This window comes from Leguminivora glycinivorella, chromosome 8, assembly GCF_023078275.1.
Source record: "Leguminivora glycinivorella isolate SPB_JAAS2020 chromosome 8, LegGlyc_1.1, whole genome shotgun sequence".
NCBI classification, from domain to species: Eukaryota; Metazoa; Arthropoda; class Insecta; order Lepidoptera; family Tortricidae; genus Leguminivora; species Leguminivora glycinivorella.
The window spans coordinates 1,436,442-1,458,297 of record NC_062978.1 but is presented as its reverse complement, the minus strand read 5'-3'; the positions used below and the strand labels follow the sequence as shown (position 1 = coordinate 1,458,297).

Sequence of the window (21,856 nt, the reverse complement as noted above, 5' to 3'; positions counted from 1 at the left end):
ATATACGCTTGTAGATCACATAAATAATTTTTTTAATTTTTTTTTCCGTATTTTTAGTATAAAAAATCTTAAAAATAGTTTAAAGGGGAAGTGACGTCAAATAGCTGATTTAGAGCTGCCACTATACCAAAAAAATCTTCCAGTTAACTGTTGGGATGTCACTTGAGTTTGAAAGTGACACTTATCACAGTTCGTAGCAAAGATATTAAAAATTTCATGGCTTAGTCTATGGTTCGTAGTCATTCACTATGGTTGACAGTGACACTTGACAGTCAGACATACCGGACTGTTTGAGCTGACTGTTAAAACTTTTTTTTTTAGAAATGATTTTGTCGTTTTCTTAGGTGTATGAAATAACACATGTGACGTCACGAAGCTGTGTCTTGACGTTTGTAACTTACGCTCTTTCTGCTCGAAGTAGTAATAAGAAGGGATTTTCTCATTAAACTAGCAGTTTTTGGAAAAATAAAAAAAATACGTGTATCTTTTAGTATTGAGTTTTTTCAAACCAAACAATAAAAAGTAGTACTCAAAAATATGAAATGTTGTCAATTGTCGCCCGACAGTGACACTTCGCCATTCAATGCCTGTGCAACAAGGAAAAGAGTAACATGCTCATAATTATAACCCGGCGACCTTCAAATCAAGGGTGAACAGGCATCTTCTGGGCGAGCTCACGTACTCCATCGTAGGCCACGTCTTTGCCTTTGGCTAGTCTGTGATGATGATGAAGAGTATGCCCATTTATAATAAAAAAGTCAAGTGTCAATGTCAGTGTGTTGAAATAGCCCACGTCAAATACGACTAGAGTTTTTGACCCGATTTTAATATTCCAATACGTAATTTCTAATGAAAAAAAATCAACTAAACAGAGGACTCATAAATAACGATCTGCACTATCGGCGGCTTCTTCTGATTGGTCATGGGCGCCGTTATGTCCCTGATGACGGCCTCCACCGCTGCTTCCCACTCCAACTGCCGCTTGTCCGACAGCCCGTCTTTGCCGTTGAAACGGGGCATTGTAACCTGGAACAAATAGTTGTGTGAAAACTTGGAGCTGTCAGAGGGGCAATAATTGTTGGGAACTGTCAAAAGTTTGAATCATAGAGAGATGGCTGTTCCATATAGGTACATTCCGACAGACGTGAATATAGTATTTTATACAACAGGCGTTTAAAGGAGGTCAAAAAAGACGAGTGGTGTGGGTAACAATTTGAGGCGAAGCCGAAAATTGTTATTAAGACGCCACGAGTATTTTTTGGCTCAGTTAAACACCGTTGCATACAATACTTTTTCCACGACCATGCACTTAGTTTTTAATAATTTTCTTGAATAACTTTCGTGAAATTCACACTATTTCCTGTATTTTGACGCAAAGGTTTGCACTGTCAGCTCAGCTGCCCAAAGCCTTCCCGCGCACGCACGCAGTATCGTTACAACAATGCGTTGCCATGGTTACAAAGCCAAACAATGCGTTTTAAGTTTTTCGATACTGCGCGCATGCGCAGAAAGCCGGCGGACGCTGGCTTTGGGGAATAGACTTTTTTTTTTAGTATCAATAGGTAGACGTTTGACCACGATCACACCTGATCACTTTTATGTAGGGTTTTAAAGATCTATGCACGACCCTGTTAATGACAAATAACAGTTCGGGAGTAGAAAATTGTATATATCGATCGTGTACACAGAACAGGTGATTTTTTTCGCGATTTCAGCAGTATTAGTCCCACATAATAAAAGTTGTTCATTATGATCTCAAAAGTCCCCATGCAAAGAAAATGAATTGATTTTATGTCACCTTGTTGGGCTAAATCGGGTCTATGTTTCTAAAGACTAACCTCCAACGTTTCAAGGACGACATTGTCTCCGTGTATGTTTTCTCTGAAGAAGAACGACGTATTATTAAGCAATAATATAATTTATTGAAATTGATTTCCATAGAGTACCTAGTCTGTTCATATTCTTTGATGAATACTTTTGCATGTTAAATTGTATGTTGTTATTTAATGCATGTTAATTATAAGATGTAATGTTTTGAAAAGAAGTTGCCCGCCGAGTTTCTTGCCGGTCCCATAGTGGATACCCCCCTCCCAACTGAGGGGGGACTGAAATCTTCTCGAGGCTGAGGCGTAGGGTTAGAGCCGGCGTAGCTTTATTTGACGTTCATATGCGCATTGTAATATGCCTACTTGAAAAATAAATATTTCATTTTCATTTTTTTTTTTTTCGTGGTCTGAGCAGACTTCAGCTTTCGTTAGAGCACGTTGAACGTCGGAGGTTAGTTTTCAAAAACGCGGTACAAAAAGGTTAAGTCCCGTTTGGAATTTTAAACACTTCTTTATTTATTAATCATAATTAGAATATGACCGACCATATCTATTTAATAGAAAATTTACCTGTGATAAGTTTAATAAGGTAACGGCGGCTATCAACGCGGGTATCAAAATCGACGTCCATTACCGCCGCATTTGCAAATACGCATTTTATAGGCAAACCGATCAATTTCCTAAAAAAAAGTTACTCACACAAAGGAAGCTTGTTTAGTTGACTAACGCACATATAGGCGCTAGAGTGTGTGAATGAAAGAAGACGCTCGCTATTTGACAGTTTTTGCCACGGGGCCGCAAGAAGAGGTTGTGTCGTAGAGACGCGTGACAACAAACCTAAGTGAACTCCAATCTCATTTATTAGTTTACGTAATAATTATGGCGAATAGGTGAACGTTATGCATTTTAAATTATTGTTTATAGTTTTCTACGTGACTTCTGAGTACTTTTTACGTATTGTTTAGCCTAGAAATGTGTTTAAAAGTGGAAATTAAAAGACAGCGGTGAAAGGCGCCATTTTGTGAGTAGATTCTATTACTGTGGTATACCACAGTAATAGTTAAAGTAGTGATATTAGTTCTTTATGCTTTATTTTAAGTATATGTGATCAGTTATGTAATGTCTTACAGTTGTTTAAATCTTGATCTATTCACGCTATCAAAGAACTATTTACGTGGTATGGAAAATATTCAACAAACCTTAATTTTTAGCAAAAACTTCTTTACTGATTTCGTAGTTTCTATGAAAACCGTTAATTTGTCAATTTTTTTAAACATTGAGATAAAGTCTGATGTTTACTTACCAGTTATGTAAACTTGGTTTTAATCCAAGGTTGCAATATTTTATTTCGATTTGTAATGAAAATACATCCGTATAACATTATTTTTATTGGTCGGAATTAGATTTTATAATACTCTAATTTATGCTTATTACCGATGGTACGATCAGATAACCCTCGGTAATAAAATATATAAGAATCTGTTACCGATCCATGTAATATTTGTTTAGGTCAGTAATAGGTTCCTATAGAAGTATCTATTACCGAGCGACATATTAGTCTTGTATCAACATATAACATTTAGTGTACCGTAAGTACAGATTTCTTACGTAAAATTGAGTCTTCTGTGGGTATTCATAAAGGAGGATAGTATAGGTATATGTATTTGTCATAATTTGTATATTCAACCGTCGGTATTAAGCTCCGAATTTTGAGATGGGTTTCTATTTACCGATGGCAGAAAAACACTGTCATTCATACCCTCGGTAATGAAATCTAAATTCGCGTTAATAGAACCGCAGCCTGTTCATTACCACGGTAATAGAAAATTTAGGTATGTTGACTTCAATAATTGTTTTATGACATATAATAAACTAAAATTATCCAAAAACTCTTCAAAACTAAGAGTTCAGTAAATACTCTTCCATAAAAAAATATGTGTGGTCGTTAATGAGCTTTGATACCCTTAATTTTTTGGAATCTTTTGAAATCTTCCTTAAGTACCACGTTAATAGGCGCCATTACCTTAATTAAACTAAAAGGTCAAGTATGTATGCACGAAATCATGTATGCAAATATGTAATAGGTGGTGTTTTTACGCAAGTATCAATAATGGTTAGTCCGCAACGCTACTGACGGCGTGGCGGTACAGACCATGAATGCTATCCCTTTCGCTCTAGCCGCACGTGAGGTCGGTTCGAAGAGGATCGCACGCTATGTCTGTACCGCAGGCTACAATCGTTACGCGTCTGACTACAGTGTGCGTCTGCACACAGGCGCGCGCCAGCGCCGCCGGCGTCGAAAGGCGAGCAGATTTTTTTGAAAGCGCTCTTAAATCAGTAGGCGACTATGAAAACTGACTAACTAGCTACTACATAGATAGCAGAGTTGTTGAGAGCATAAAATTCTTCAAAATTATACAAGTTATACAATACTATACATGTATTACCTACATTACCTACTAAGCTTGTGACCTAAAAATATTTAGGTAAAAATATCTTGTGAGCCTTTGCGCAAAGCTGGCAAGCTACTTACCGATGTAATTTCTCAAAAAAAAAATACCAAAGCCTAAATAATCCCTAAAAATAGCATTCTTATGTTCGTAATAGCTGTCAATGGCGAAGCTTCTCTTTTATCCACTTCCGTGGCCTATTCCACAATAGTGACAATAATTATTCGCCGTACATTGCCCGGTCAACAAGGAAATGTTGACGCTGAGTAAAGATGTTACTGATCAACTCAGAAATAGGCACAGAATTACCAATGTCAAATGTCAAAGTCACTGTGGTGAAATAGGCTACATCAAATAAAAAAGGCATTCGAATGTCACGCCTAGCATTGTGGTATTCGCGCAAAAAGTCAATAGGCAGATATTGAAATTAAACCTGAGTTATGGCCATAAAGAAATGCCACGAGTTCTTCCCCAAAAGGTAGGTATTTTGATAACGAGTTGTTTTCCTCTCGTACAAGCTTTTCAGGGGTTTCAGATTCCCATAGTCAGAGGTAATCACACTTTAAAATTTTAGGTAGTATTAAAATTTGAAAAATTGTGAAAATCTCGAAAACAAGGCGACTTTTACTAAACCTTAATGTCGATTTTCTGGACCAGTATAAGGTGCCCTCTTGGTGGTTAAAAGGCCTGTCGCCTGGTTTTCGTGATTTTCACACTTTTTAAAATTTTAATACTACCTAAAATTTCAAAAAGTGTGAAAATCTCGAAAACCAGGCGACTTTTACTAAACCTTAATGTCGATTTTCTGGACCAGTATAAGGTGCCCTCTTGGTGGTTAAAAGGTTGTCCATTAATATCCATTGAAATTTTAAAAAGTGTGAAAATCTCGAAAACCAGGCGACTTTTACTAAACCTTAAAGTCGATTTTCTGGTCCGTCTTGGTGGATAAAAGGTTGTCCATTAATTACCTGGCACCCTGTATATTGGTACCAAATTTCAGCTTTCTAGTGCTAACGGTCACTGAGATTATCCGCGGACGGACGGACGGACGGACGGACAGATATGGCGAAACTATAAGGGTTCCTAGTTGACTACGGAACCCTAAAAAACAATTCCGCCTAACTGAGGAGTGAGGACAGTTTGTTGGCGGATAAAGCGCACGTATATCGTATATTTCTTATTCTACGTAATATATGTAACCGTACACATGTTATTGTTGTTCTAATAAAAAATGCCCTCATTATTATTCCCCAAAGTTGCACACGTGACGAGCCTCAGAACCAGCTTTATAAATCTGTACACGTGGCAGCTTGAATCAGCAATATCACCATCCTCCCTTGTGTATCTGTCAAGCCATTTCCGTCACTTAAAAAGGTTTCATAAATAAAGGCGGAAAACAATATATTGATTTAAACTAACACAATTTGCATTCAAAATTTTAGAACTAAACGGGACTTAATCGCGTAAACACCTACGTTTATATTTGGCCCGACGTTTCGAACATCACATTATGTTCGTGGTGTGTACATAATGTGATGTTCGAAACGTCGGGTCAAATATAAATGTAAGTGTTTACGCGATTAAGTCCCGTTAAGTTCTAAAATTATAGGCGGGAAAGTTTATCAACCCATAGAAAATTTCAGTGATTGTGATATTTCCCAGTCGTTCCACGGAATCGTGTGGAAACCGGACTAATCTCAATAAGGCCTAGATACCCTTCGGTTTGGAAGGTCAGATGACGGTCGTTTTCATAAAAAAACTAGTGCCTACGCCAAATCTTGGGATTAGTCAAAACAAACCCCAGGCTCCCATGAGCCATCGCGAATGCCGCGATAACGCAAAGAAGATGGTGATGAAACATTTTTAGTGCGCGCCTTTTTCCAGTGACAAACTAATAAGAACAAAAATACCCGGCACCATCATGGCACCGTGACCTATTAAACAAGAAATATCTAAGAGTCCGAGCTACACGGAAAACATATAAAAACTGATATCAATTTATATGGATTAAGTATACAGCATGTGGATTCCATACGGGCGAATAATGTACCAACTTATAGTATCTGTTGGTACGAATCGTATAGGATAATCATTTTGTTAAAAAAGTGTTATTAATTAAGAGTAATTAATTTTTGAATTCTGGCCAAGCAGCAACGTACACCATCCAATTAATTTGACATGATATAAACGTCATGTCGTAATGACGTTTAGGTAGGTAAGCCAATTGATGTGGACATAATACATTGCGTTCTGAATTATTATGTATGAAAAAAAAATTTCATCTATTTAAAAAAAAATCATGAAGTTAGGCTCCTTAGGTCCAATACTAATCGTTATTCAAATATTCGCCCGTATGGAATACACACGCTGTATATCCATACTAATATTACAAATGGGAAAGTGTGTTGTCTGTTTGTTTGTCCGTCTTTCACGGCAAAACGGAGCGACAAATTGACGTTATTTTTAAGTGGAGATAGGTAGTGAAAGGGATGGAGAGTGACATAGGCTCCTTCCCTAACGCCGTGGCTTACGTGGGCGACGGTCGTGCGATGGTCGCGCGATGGCGATGCAACGCATACGAAATCAAACCTTATCGATATGGAAGTATGAGACGCAACGGCGACGCGCGACGGTCGCGCGACCGTCGCCCACGCAAGACACGGCGTAAAATGGGGGTGGATGTTTGTATGGAGCAATTTTCGAATTTAACGCGAGCGAAGCCGCGGGGAAAGCTAGTAAGTAATATATACGATGCCGTGCCGGTCGAACGTTTTCTACTGTGGTGGAAGTCGAAACGACATGGCGGCATGGCGCCAAACAAACGGATTTTGACGCCACTGAATAATCGGCACCATTCGTAACTCTTATTGTGCGTGACAGACTGGCGCTGACTGTCATAAATACACGTCATCTTATGGACATGCCAATGATATCCAATATTAAGACTAGCGGCGGACGTTGGAACAACTTTGACACCATACTAGTACAGTAACCGGCAAAAATGAGTAATGTTTTTTGTGCCTTGTCACTTTAACGTCGTGTTTGGATGAAACGAAATTGTCAAACGATTAAAAGCGACAAGGTACAGAAATCATCACTTATTTATGCCAGTGACAGTACAATCTATTAGGGAAAAGCCGACAAAATGAGGCCGCACCACTCGTGCGCGTAGCGAATAGCCAATAGTCAAAATATTCTTTATTCAAATAGGCTTACAATAAGCACTTTTAAATCATCAACAATGTATTGATCAGCTGCAAAAGTACACGGCGAATTTATCAATGAATTCATTACTAATTTCTCCATGCACTTCTGCATCTGATAATACAATTATCATCTTTAAGTATTCTAAATATCAGAGCAATTTATTAGTGCAATGAACAATTTAGTAATTTATATGTATATTGTCTATGATAAAAGCTCTTAAAAGTAGGTAGTAGGTACCTAAAAGCACTTTGTCATATAGATAGGATAACTAAATCGATTTTCGTGAAAAAACCTAGTAGCAAAAATATTTCATCGAAATCGTTAAGAGTAGCTTCCGAATTCCCCGTAAGCGACAATATACATAGTTACCTAAATTTTCTATGAGACGGCAAAAATTAAAGTGTTATGCTTATGGTACTTAAGCCAACGTCAAAGTTTAAGAAGGCATGCGTTTCATGAAGACAGAAATTTGCCGGCTTATTCGAGTGACAAGATTTGCTGACCATATTACGTGTAGGGTTAGCACAGTCATGATTGCCGCGAGAGTATATCGCCGCGAGATAGTCTTTATGTCATTCATAAAATTAGAAGAAGACCAGGGTGGCTAGCCGAATGGCACAATAGCCGAATGGCATTTCTCCGACGCCAAACGAAAGCGATACGCCGCTGGCTCTGTCGCGCCAATACGCAAGCGCGATAGAGATAGATATCTACTAGCGCTTCGTTTCGTGAGCGTTTCGTGAGCGATTGTGCCATTCGGCTAGCCACCCTGGCCCCGTAGCCGAATGGCATTTCTCCGACGCCAAACGAAAGCGATACGCCGCTGGCTCTGTCGCGCCAATACGCAAGCGCGATAGAGATAGATATCTACTAGCGCTTCGTTTCGTGAGCGTTTCGTGAGCGATTGTGCCATTCGGCTAGCCACCCTGATCTATCTCGCGGCAATCATGTGCTAGGCCTACTGAAAACACTCACAGTATTGTTGAAGTAAAAATATCACTTCCATTCTGCTTGCCGTGTTTATTTTAGTCTGCATGAGTATGAGGTAAATTCCGGCAACTGAGTGACCTTATTATACGAAGCTAAACTAAAACAAAGGAGAATATTACTGTGATTTCAGTAAAAGTTTTAATAGCTGACATAATGAGGTCGGGAACAAGTTTCTGATGTCAGTCGTCGACAGGCGATGAATAGTGATGGAGCCAGAAGGGCTAGCATTAGCGGAGTTTATAAATGTCGCCGCGAGATGACTATACCCGTCCTTATGTCAATAATACAATTTAAAAGAATAGGCTACTTGCATCCTAGTCAAACCAACTTCTTTTTAAGAACTGTCAAAACGAATTTGACGACTTGCTAATATGAAATTTATATGAAATCGAATTGAGTGACGTCACGGTCAACTCAGTTACTTTATATATTTCTACCTGACTTATTAAATAGAAATTGGATTAAAAAACAACTTCTGTCCATGTTTTTCTTATAATTATCTGGTGCTTTATTTCTGGCATGGTATAAAATATTTTATTTTTACTACAGTCAAGTTCCGTATAGACGTGTGTTCTACCTCGCGGCGACCGACTTACTTTCGCGACAATCAGCCCTTCTGCAGGGCTTGGACATGTTTGGCGGAGTTTGTGTCGCCGCGATATAGGTACACTCCGTACAGTCATTAATACTATTAAAAAACCGGCCAAGAGCGTGTCGGGCCACGCTCAGTGTAGGGTTCCGTAGTTTTTCGTATTTTTCTCAAAAACTACTGAACCTATCAAGTTCAAAATAATTTTCCTAGAAAGTCTTTACAAAGTTCTACTTTGGTGATTTTTTTCATATTTTTTAAACATATGGTTCAAAAGTTAGAGGGGGGGGACGCACTTTTTTTTCCTTTAAGAACGATTATTTCCGAAAGCATTAATATTATCAAAAAACGATCTTAGAAAACCCTTATTAATTTTTAAATACCTATCTAACAATATATCACACGTTGGGGTTGGAATGAGTGTTTGTAAAAAATATCAGCCCCCACTTTGCATGTAGGGGGTACCCTAATAAAACATTTTTTCCCATTTTTTATTTTTGCACTTTGTTGGCGTGATTGATATACATATTGGTACCAAATTTCAGCTTTCTAGTGCTAACGGTTACTGAGATTATCCGCGGACGGACGGACGGACGGACGGACGGACGGACGGACGGACGGACGGACAGACAGACATGGCGAAACTATAAGGGTTCCTAGTTGACTACGGAACCCTAAAAAGACGTGTTATCTATGTCGCGGCGAGATATTGTCGCGCCAAATTCATAAAATGTCATGCAGTAGAAAGGGATAACACGATTCAACCCTGAACTGCTGTCAAATTTCAGTATTGTAGGAAGTGTCCTTTCTGTGCATAGTACTATTATAATAGTAGTATTATTATATTTATTCTGTGGTAACACGAACTTGGTTCTCAGCAGGTTTTCAGCATTATTTGACTAATTTATCTTTTGCGTGATCCTTTTTCTGTCACTCTGACCAATTACCTGTCATTCTACGTGAATGATCGTTTCCAGAATTGAAATCCTGTCCAAAACGTATTTAGGTCTGTGATAAATAGTGATCAGGGGTTAGTGACGGTAAAACGTTCATGGTTGAGAGAAAGGGATATCATGGCAGTTGATATCGTCCCTCTCTTACTAAACGAAAACGTCATGGTAAAATAACATGGTTTGATATCATGGCAGTGATATCTGCTGTTTAAAATTTTTAACTTCTGATTAGCAGAAACGTCTGCAATCGATGCCACTAGGCTTAGAATAAATTTAAAAGTGGAAAAATGTCTGCCTTGGGTGAGACGAACTCACGGCCTCTGATGGTAAGTGATCAACTGAGCCATCTAGATTGAACAAAGAGCGAAACATTCTGCTGTTTTACTTTACTGATTGACGACGCGTCCATAAGATTGAAACGGTTAATGTCCAATCACTCATATGGTAAAGTTAAAAACACCCCTTTTTCCTCGCGTGTGTGTCGTAGAAGTCGACTGTGGGGTATGAAATTTACTTTGGTGTGAGCGATTGGCTATCACTGCAATATCACAATTTCTTTTTCTTTCAACCTCACTTGTCACTGAAACTTGATCAGTTTCACGTACTCTGCCTACCCCGTTTGGGAATACATGCGTAAGTTTATTTGATGTGTGTTTGTTATGGTTATGTTACCATTCAAAAGTGATATTTTTGTCAAATGTCTATACATAATTAAATAGGTAAATGGATAGTTGGAAGGTAATCACGGTCTATATCCCGGTCATTTTAAGTCTAATGGATAGTTTAGTTTTTAAAAAGTATTTCAAAGAAAGATATCGCAGGAAATGAACCGCGATCCCCGTAAATATATTCACATTAAAAACACATTGACCCAGCTGGCGAACGAGTTGCTTTCATTTTACAAATTGCATTCGTGGTGCATTTACATTTATAATGCACTTTAACAGTTTCGTGTTTGTAGAGAAATAGTATAAATAACACGGGATTTTATATAATTTACGGTGCATATGGCGCCATATTACCGCGCTAACGGCGTATACAGCTCTTTACCAACCAATTTAAAAAATTGCCTAACAAAAGACATTTTTGCTACGTGGAGAAGCATAGAGGAGCTTAATGATTGTTATTAAAACAGGAGTTTTTTTTTTTAATTTGTTTATTCAAGGTTTACCAACAATTATTTACACCAATGCTTTACATAAACTCACATGCGCAATATTCTACAGAGTGTAATAAATAAATAAATAACAAATAAATAAATATTATAAGGACTTTCTTACACAGATTGACTGAGGCCCACGGTACTCATACTCATACTCATACTCATTTATTTATAATATTGTTACATATTACACGTCACAATTGATTTGGGTACATAGTTATTAAGTATATGGTATATTAAAATTAAAATTATTATATTAGTATTCGTAGTTTGATATGTCGAAATATGGTAATACATTTTTAAATTACATTAAGGACCGTTGAGCATTATATAATATTAGAATAGAATGGATACAATGTTTTGTGACTGTTAATTAGATAGTTAATTAAATAATTTAAAAGATGTAGAATTCATTCATGTCATAAAAGGCGTGGGCGATAAGCCATTTTTTTAACGCTCGTGTGAATTGGTTCGAAGATTCTATACAGGTAATGTCTTTGGGAAGTTTGTTAAAAATCTTGGGACCTTGTGCCTGCATAGTCTTGGAGGACTTAGTCAGACGACAACATATGCGCATTGTAATATGCCTACTTGAAAAATAAATATTTCATTTTCATTTTCATTTTCAACTGGGGAGGAGCAGGCGTTCTTTGCTTCCTAGACGGGTTCGTATTAGCTTGCTTGTATTAAATGTGTGTCTGTGTGTGTGTACGTGTTTGGCGATGTTGAAAATGTATTGTGATGTGAGTGTTAAAATGTTATTGCTTATAAAAAGTTGTTTTGCTGGTGATCCGGGGGGAGCGAAAGATATTATTCTTATCGCCCGTTTTTGTAAAATAAACACTCGATGCCATTCTGCTGCTGTTCCCCACAGTTCAAGGCACACATGCAGCACAGCACAGCAGCAGTTGTAGCACATGGTCGAGTGGAATAGGGAGAACTAGCTGGAGCGTAGTTGCTTAGGAGGTAGCACGTGAGCGAGCCTTCCTAGTGCAAAACACGCCCCTGAGAGTTTGCCACATGTGACGTCTATATGCTTGTCCCACTTAAGCGAAGAGTCCAGAATGACACCGAGAAATTTTGTGTTGTGTACTTGTCCGATGTTTGCGTCATCTATGCGAATGTTTAATAGAGGTTTCGGAGGATTCCTCCCAGATTTATGTGCAAGAGTTGAGTTTTAGCTAGGTTTAAGACTAGGCCTAGGTAAGCTCAAGAAGGCTTGTGTTGTGGGTACTCAGACAACGATATATATAATATATAAATACTTATATACATAGAAAACATCCATGACTCAGGAACAATTAAATATCTGTGCTCATCACACAAATAAATGCCCTTACCGGGATTCGAACCCGGGACCGCGGCGCAGCAGGCAGGGTCACTACCGACTGCGCCAGACCGCGGTCGTCCTCATAATCACTTACAGGCAAACTCCACATGCAAATACCTCATGTAATTTAGAAAGTAACAACGAGGGTAGGTAACGAGGGTAGGAGATTTCACTTAATCAGAAACGTTAAAGAAGAGAAATTAAAGGGGAGGAGAGGGAGGGGAAGACGAAGAAAGAGTTATGTATATGAGACAAGTATAAGGATCACCGGCCGCTCCATGTCGTATAAGTGCGTTTTCACATAATCCGATCCGATGTCGGATGTCGGACCGATATGCCATATACTACAGGCGCCATTTTGGATTTTTTCCATTGAAATCCTTCTGACATCCGATATCGGATCGGATAATGTGAAAACGGACTAAGGATCGACCAAAAAAGTGGAGATAACTTCTTCAAGCTGCAACTACAAGAGCCCTGCTCTAATAAATTGAATATATTTATTGCACAAATGAACAACTTAATGTACAAAAGGCGAACTTAATGCCATGAGGCATTCTTTAACAGTCAACCTTTGGGCAAAGCAGAGAAGATTGTAGGCGGTGCATTGAGACCAATTTTGAAATATCAATCAAAACCATATAGACATATAATATGTTAACGTACATACAATTACATACTATTTTTACATAAATAACGATAGGTTATATAATATATACTCATATATATAATAGTATTTTATGCAACAGGCGTTTAAAGGAGGTCAAAAAAGACGAGTGGCGTGGGTAACAATTTGAGGCGAAGCCGAGTATTTTTTGACTCAGTTAAACACCGTTGCATACAATACTTTTTCTACGACCATGCACTTACTTTTGAATAGTTTTCTAAAATAACTTTCGTGAAATTCGCACTGTTTCCTACAAGTATTTTGACTTGTCCTCTGCAATGTTCCTGCACTCACCCTGTCGCTCGCACTCCCCCGCGCCGCCGCCCGCCCCCGGCCGGCGCCCCGCGGCCCGCTATATCCCTTAAAGGCTACCTAACAATACTTTAAGAGCTATATCGTATGCGTGAGTGCGCGGGGCGCCGGGCGGAGGCGGGCATCTTTTATGTAGGGTTTTAACGATCTATGCACGACACGGTAAATGACGAATAACAACACGGGAGTAGAAAAATATAATTATATCACTGTGAACAAAATTCTTCGTTTACAGTGGAAAAACCTTCGTTTGATGAGTACAATCTGTGTTATCATTTGCTCGTGTTACAGAAAATACCCGGTATATTTTATGACTAGTGTACAAGACGTAGAAGATCTCAAATGTTATCCAGTCAATCCCAAGGCCACAGAGTTGCGTATGTCTTTCATTCGAGATAAGTTTTATAACCTTCGGAAGCATTATAAAAATACAAATACACTATAATCCCATAAAATATCGACTGTAAAACGTCCGTCTATTTTTACTTTAAACCACTAGTGAATTACGCGAGTGTACAGAGTGGAAATAAAATGACCTGACGTAAATCAAAAGTGTATTATTCAACGGTACTTTATTCACGAAAATAGGAAGCGTTCTGGATTTGTGACGGTTAAAATTAATTTACTTTTCTGTTTTAATTTATCTGTCTTTAGATACTAAATAGTAGGCTGGTTCCCACTTTTAGTATCTAAAAGAACCAGCATTAAACAAGGTATGATTTTATCTTTAGGTATCTTTTAAAGTGAAATGAATGTTATAATTACTTATGTTGTCATTTTGCAACAATAATTTTAACCGGTATTGTGCATCAGTGCTCATTGCAGTATATTACTATAAAGTTTTTTTTTTTAGAAATTAAGAATGTATTAGTATTCAAAGCATGAGTGAATGTACATATTAGGTAGTTTTAATTGGGTGCATAATTAAACTTCTATTTGACTTCTACCGACTGTATTTTGGAGAAATGTAATTAGTGGCAGCTACAGATCATACTTATCTATAATAAATCCAGATATAACCCGTTCTTATAATCTGAATACGCCGCCCAAGCTCTAGCTTGGAGATAAAGGGTTGATATTGTAAATATTCATTAAAAAAATCCAATAAAAATGTCCTCGGAAATTCCAATTAAACCATAGGGCATCCACGCTAAGCATCGGCAAATAAAGTTAACTTTACCGCCCGCTCGACGCATTTTATTGGGCAGTAAAACTAAAAGGGTGCCATTGCGACATTGAACAAACTGTGACCTCGATCGAGTCCGATGTAGGTACTTGTACGCAGAGATGGGACAAATTATTCGAATAACGAATAATGATTGAGGCAATGAGAGAAAAAGTGTAAGCCTTCAAGACCTGTCGGCCTAGCCAAAATGACAATCGTTGACGCTAAACCCCGGTCGCACAACGCAGTCTGGTTCTGGAGCGCCGATACAGAAAAGCGATAGAGATAGATACCCAGGGTACGTAGCCAAATGCACAAATGCTTATATACTATAATATCGTTATTTTTATACAGAGCCAGACGAGTTTCGATTGATGTTTAACGTTTCGATTCGGCTATGCTGGCAGAGGCGAGTGGAACAAATTAAAGGCCCGACCACCTGCGGTCATACACTGCAATTTCGCCGGAGGGGTGCTGACCTGCAGTGAGTTGGGTTCGAACATTACTGCAAAAATAGGTTACATCAGCCACCTGAGTTCACTACGGTCGCCCTCAATAGCCAATAGCCAGTACCAACGCGGTCGCCGAGGCCGGAACACAAAAATGATGAATGAATATTGAGAATAACAGGATCATTCGTGAATGACGAATAAATTTATGTAATGATTGAGTATTCTTTTTCGAAAGTAGACAAATAAGTTATTCGCTGAATAAAATATTCCTCGAATAAGTAATTTATTTGCGAATTATATTGTCCAATAATATGTTTTATTTGAAGTATTTTTTAATAAAAAAAATACGATCTTGAAAAGACGTGACTAGTGTGTTATTTTATCACTTTAAATAATTTGATTAAATAACTTTAAAAATGTTAGAAACGACGGACTGAACATTTGTGTATGTAATGTGAAACTTCACTGTGAAATAATAATTTATTCGAATAATTATTCAGATCAAATGCTATTCGAATATTGCCCAACTCGAGTACATAAAGTATCGTGTGAGAACCTGCAATAATCAAGCCAGCGCCAGTTTTTCCAAGCGTTGCCGCAGTGCTACGCTCCACGCTGCAGCGTTTCAAAGAGTGGTCATAACTTAATGTCATAACGTTATAAGCAGAGAACGGATTTTCCAAGGCAAAACAAAATACTAGCGTGATGTTATAAGTCATATGGGAGGTCGTTTCACGAAAGCTGGCAAGAATAAAATGAACAAAATTTTGATTGCGTGAGTGACACGTGTTTTGGCAGGAGTCGAGTAACATCTACACACTTTTACAAACAAGAATAGGTAGGTATCTAAACACAAACCTATATAATAGTTATATAACATTGAAAATTTCACATTTCTGTCGCGAGAAAACCATCTGCAATAGCTAATTGTATTAGGTACAAGCAAGTACAAGTAAATTCACAAAACATTTGTTAAGTTAAGAATGACCAAATACAGTACAACTGGCTCAACGGTTTTTATATCTGGGATTTGTTATATTATTATACAGTATTATAACTAGGCCAGCAAAATCACGGAATATTTCACCATTATAGTTTTGATATACTACCTGTAATCGACAATATACGACGTCTAACTCGGATAATTGGATGAACAAAGATTTACGACGTAAGAAATATAATGTAATTGGTATGTGTATACCCAATTTCAAAATTGTACTTTGTATGCCTATCGGCGAAGCATAGCGCTCTGACTGAATTTTGTACCAACATTGTTACCTATGTTTACAAACAAATAAATCGTTTAAATCGTTTAAATCGTAAAACCAAAGACATATATTACTTTCGTAAGGACATGCTATACGAACTTACGAATAGTGCCGATTCAGGGTGGTGAATTGAAATATAACTGGCCCATTTTCACAAAAAATTGGCGTTAATTGCATTCACGAGCCTGTTCAACCTCTAATAACTACAAATAGCTTACTATCAGGCTGCAACGCAAATGAAAATGCGCTAGGAGATTTGCCTTACAAATTTCAATTGATGCCTCGCCACGCCTCGTCTCGCCCTACCGGTGGAAAATCACCTTCATTTTTGTCAATTTTGTGTAGATTAATTGTTTTTTTTTTTTTTAACATAGTAATGGTAAATTTTTTGAATATTGTATAACTAGCTTTATTAATAGTGTGTGAACTTGCCTTAGAAATCTATATTATCTGTGGTCATGTTTCGTTAATATTTCTTGTATGTGGGTAGCTTTTGCACATTGTAATTTTTCCTCAGTCACCCGTTGACCACGAACGCTGTAAAGAGTTCGAAACGTCGGGATGTATTTTAAATTCATTATACGCGATTTAATCCGTTTCCATAGTTTTATTTCATCACCTTCATTGACTTCAAAAATCCTTCAATTGATGCCACGCGAGCTTAGTCGCGACAGTAGAAGACATTCGACCGGCATCGTACAGTCACGGACTTTAATTGTGGATCCATTTTTAGCTCATTTTATACTGGGTACGACATAGCTTAACTATGAAATAACAAAGTTATTATAGCCTCTAAATGGCTCAACAATTAAAGTCCGTGAGTGTACGAGTATGAAATGTCTAATCCATATAACTTAATATCATTGAATATAACTATTTTCGCGAAAAGAAAACCACCTAAATCCGAGACCACGACGTTATTTCTAAGATGACAAGCTGACGTCAAACTGTAGCCTAGGGTAAACGCAGCTATTAACGCCCCCCTTAAGGCAATTTTAAAATCAACCCTTATTTTTAAGTATACAGATTGCCCTAAAATTTAATTTTTTAATTTTATATGATAATTTTATGTTTATAAAAGATAAATATTAAGTGATCTGTACTTACATGATGGATTTGGATGTAAAAAACATACTATAAAATTGATGAATCGATTGTTACTATTACCGCCCCATAATAATGGCTGTGAAGCTATTAACGATTTTTAAGCAGCTATTTCCGATCGTATGTGAGATAAGGTATTTGTGCTCAGTGTGTATCGTATATACTTACTAACTGACGTGTGTAGCTATAGGTGGTATAGTAACCCGATGATGTAACTATGGAAAGCTTATTTTTTTACAATATTTCTTATTTTTTACATTAAAAAAAATACTGTAAGGTTGGATAAGTGACACAGGAAAAAGAGGGGCAACTGAAACTTATATGTTTGTAATAATTGTATGGCTTGAATAATATTTAGGAACGATCGGTCATACGTTCTCATGGTTTGTAATAGCGATTTCTATGAGTCGTTGAAAGAATATGTAAGCACTAACGTAAAATGTATGACCGACCCATATTAAACAACATTATTATTGTTATTTTATTATTGTTGAGGCTACTAAACACTTTGTTATTACGTGATATTCAAAATTTTTGACATAATATCAGTTTTTATGGGTAAAACTCCTTCACAAACAATGTCTTACACAATATCCGTTTTCCAAAAATATTGTTATTTTAGTAAACTTTACAACGTCAAAAGAAGAAAACTAAGTACAAATGTGTATGTCTTTAATAGCTTTTTGAAAAAAAAACTATTATTTGGGTCTCAAATAATCTATAAACATACTTATATTTCTAAAGAATAATATTGTAAAAGAAAGAAAAAACTTAACATGACGTTATAGTCATTACCGACCTATGGGTCGTTGATAGCTGCTACTACTAAAACTGATGAAGCTATCACCGCCCAAATTTAATTTCATGTTTTATGTATGTTAATGGATGTTTTTTAACAAATCGTAATAACCAATCTATAATTTATAAATGACTGAATATAATTAACAACAAAAGTAAATGTAAAATAGTCAATTGTTAACATAAACGTCTTAGCCAGATAAGTCAAATCCTTACTTGAAAGTGCAAGCGCCAGTATGGAATGTCCTTCTTCTTCGGTACCCACGACTTGATTGACGTATTATTATGATTTCTCGAACTACCACTCAAACTAATGTAACACTACCCTATACTCAAGAAATAAACGCTTTTAGAAAATAACCTACCTACCCTCACGTTACTAGTGGCAACGGATAAATGCCGAATTACTAATTAGATCGGTAATACCTTCCGATTTTCGATGGAGTGTTAATAGCTGCGTTTACCCTACATTTTCACAAGGAAAACGTATACATAAATAAGAAAATTGTCACGTAGCTCGCCAAATTGTTTACGCCGGCCAAATGACTGAGTAAATACTAACACAGACTAGACTGAAACTAAATAAAATAGCGAACTTTGTAGAGATTCGCCTGTATAAAGCAAGATAAGAAAATCTTTAGGTAGTGGAATAAAATCCTCTATAGTATTAATTTTTACTATAGATAGTGACTAATGATAATCCCACATTGGCTTTTACAAATTTTATATAACATTGTATGAAATGGATAGCGTGATAGTATTGATATTAGGTATGTGTTGGTATGCGTATTATTTAGGTAGGTGTTGGTAAAATTTTACGTAACATTTATACCTACAAAAAAAATATTTTTTAGCGATTACAGCGCTCCCACACTGATTGTTGTAAATGTTATGTAACATTCCAGTTATCGCTTATGATCAAGCGACCTCGTTTGCCTCCTAAGTATCGCATTAATAGTTATTTGTTATACAAGGGAGCAAAGTTGTCTTTTAACCGAGTGTGGAATTGCAACACGAACTAGCGAATGGATTCTAGGGTTGAACTACGAGCTAGCGAATGGATTCTATGGTTGAACCACGAGCGAAGCGAGTGGTTCGAAAATAGAATCCTGAGCGAAGCGAGTAGTTCAAAAATAGAATCCTGAGCGTAGAGAGTGTTGCAATACACACGAGGTAAAATAACTTTGCATCCCGTGTGTAACACATAACTTTTCACCTCACTAACGCGAGGAAACACGCAATAAAAACAACTGGAACATAATTGCACAGAAATAAGTCAATTTGCGTTTATTACAATTTCCACGATGCACCGACCGAGACCACAAAAGTTTCAAATTAAGAATCAAGAAAAATCTATTTGGGTGCGTTCCGTTTCACGATTGCAATGTTACTTAAGGTGCGTTCTGAATAAGTACAATGGAAGAGTCAAAAATAGAATTTCTTGTACGATTTCAAGTGTTTTATGGTAAAATCATGTTATAAAATTGTTTGAATTTAATGTTTTTAGTCGGATACAATTCGATATGAAATTATTTTTACGTTCGCATCACATGATTTGTTAAGACAATTTAAGCACAGGGAGAAAATTGTCCTGTCTGGGACATGCCTTTACAAGAAATTGTATTTAAAAAAGTAACTAATGATACGTTCGGACTTCAAATATTCTTTGCACTCTTGGGGATAAAATGCGATTTTGCTATTTGTTTTTAAAGAATAAAAAAGTCCTTTCCGAGCTAGTGAGGTGAAAAAAAACTTAGACATTCCTGACCACAAATTATACAGATTAAACTACATTTAGGAAAACTTATTCAGGATGGCAGATTCTTTTGGTGCCTTATTTCATCCGCTACTTTTCTAACTGATGCTGACTGTACATAGTGTATTGTTTTATAGTCTAACAAATCATAAACACATGCAGCATAAAACTGAACGCTTAGTTAGTTCCTTTGATAGTGTCCTAAATATACACAAGCAACGCTTGTCTTTAAACAATAAACAGCTATCGGCCTAGCCGAAGTGACAATGGTTGACGCTACGTGACGATCGAAACAGACTGGCTCTGTCAGGCCACTATAGTAATAAAGAAAGCTAGCTACGATAAGCTTACTAAGCGTTGACATTGGCTAGGTCTCCGGACTAGTGACACAGTAGAATAATTGCGTTTTCATATTATTAGATTCGAGGATTTTGAGGCACCAGCTTTGATCATGAATTGACCAGCACCTATGTATTAAACTAGGAAAGACATCGCGATAAGTTTTGAGAAATGGGCCCCAGTGGTCGTATTTAGTGTATGGTATCTTTTTAAGTTTACAGTATGTATTCATTTGAACAAGACTTTCTAGTCATGTACTACTCTTCCAAATTAGTGCGACTGACGGTATTTCGTTCGCTAAGGAGCGTAATTGAATGTTGGGTACGCTACGCATCCGATCACGTCATCAGGTTCTGTAGTCAAATGGCATTTCTACGACGCGAAACGAAAACGAAAGGCCGCGAAAGGTAGTCTGGCTCTGTCGCGCCAATACGCAAGAGCGATAGAAATAGATATCTACTAGCATTTCGTTTCGTGATCGTTTGTGCTTTCGGCTACGCAAGCAGATGACGCCGATCGCCAATGACGACAGCCGGCGTAGCCGAATGGCAATACTCTATGCCAAACGCCGACAGAAATGCAGATACGCAAGAGCGATAGAGATAGATAGCTACGAAACAGATATTATCGTGAGCGTTTGTGCATTTGGCTACGTATCCAGGACAGCAATCAAATCGCAATCGTTGTCGCTAAACGCCGATCGAAACGTAGTCTGATTATTTCGCTCCAATACGGAATACCGATAGAAATAGCTACGATTACGATATTAATACTATCGTTAGCGTTTCTGCACTTGGCTACGTACCCAGACCCCACTGTTTGTCGATGAGTTTCCCAACAGATCTGTCGATGCGTCGGTCAACAAGTGCTTTTAAATTTTATGTCGCTATAACTTTGTAGCAGAAGCTTTTAAGAATGTTTTTCTTTAATCTTAGACTAGTGCTGTTTGCAATTCTGACACGGGAAATTAATCTGTCAAGGGTAACATAGGTACTTTTAAGTTACTCCCGACCGACCGTAGTATGACTTTTTTGACCTAAATTATAAATATTTTACTGAAATTTCCTCAGAATTGAAGTGAAACGCTTACAAACAACTCGGGAATGAAAAACTCCATTTTTTTTTCTCGCAAGTTATATAAAAAAAAGTGTAACAAAGTTAAGACTACGTACTTTTGCGGTGTTTAAACGATACGAACAAAATGGATGACACGTAGAAATGCCGCGAATTAAATTTTATCAAAGTTTGCTTTATTAACGCATAATTTTCGTAATAAAATGTGCAGTTTTCATAGCAAATGTCATGCCGAATATTCGGCAATAGAATATTTGGTATTCGGACGAGTCATGGAACCGAATATCCTGAATTTGGCGAAAACCACTATTCGGGGCATAAATCTCTTATGCAAACTTGTTGTGGCCAAGCAAAAATGACCTACCTACTAAAAAAGTAAAGCTATAAAAGGCAGCGGGATTCTTTTAGATTTTA

At 37.3% G+C, this 21,856-nt stretch overlaps 1 protein-coding gene across 4 annotated transcripts in view; it reads right to left on the bottom strand.

Annotated features, from left to right (window-relative positions):
- Positions 1-479: 479 nt before the first annotated feature.
- LOC125228901 (TWiK family of potassium channels protein 9) overlaps positions 480-21,856 on the bottom strand; it is a 51,305-nt gene continuing 29,928 nt past the window's right edge. For all 4 annotated transcript variants that reach the window (XM_048133609.1, XM_048133607.1, XM_048133610.1 and 1 more), the window contains one exon: positions 480-1,026. In XM_048133609.1, the coding sequence (XP_047989566.1) occupies positions 865-1,026 (162 nt within the window). In that variant the 3' untranslated portion in view covers positions 480-864. The remainder of the gene's footprint in view (positions 1,027-21,856) is intronic.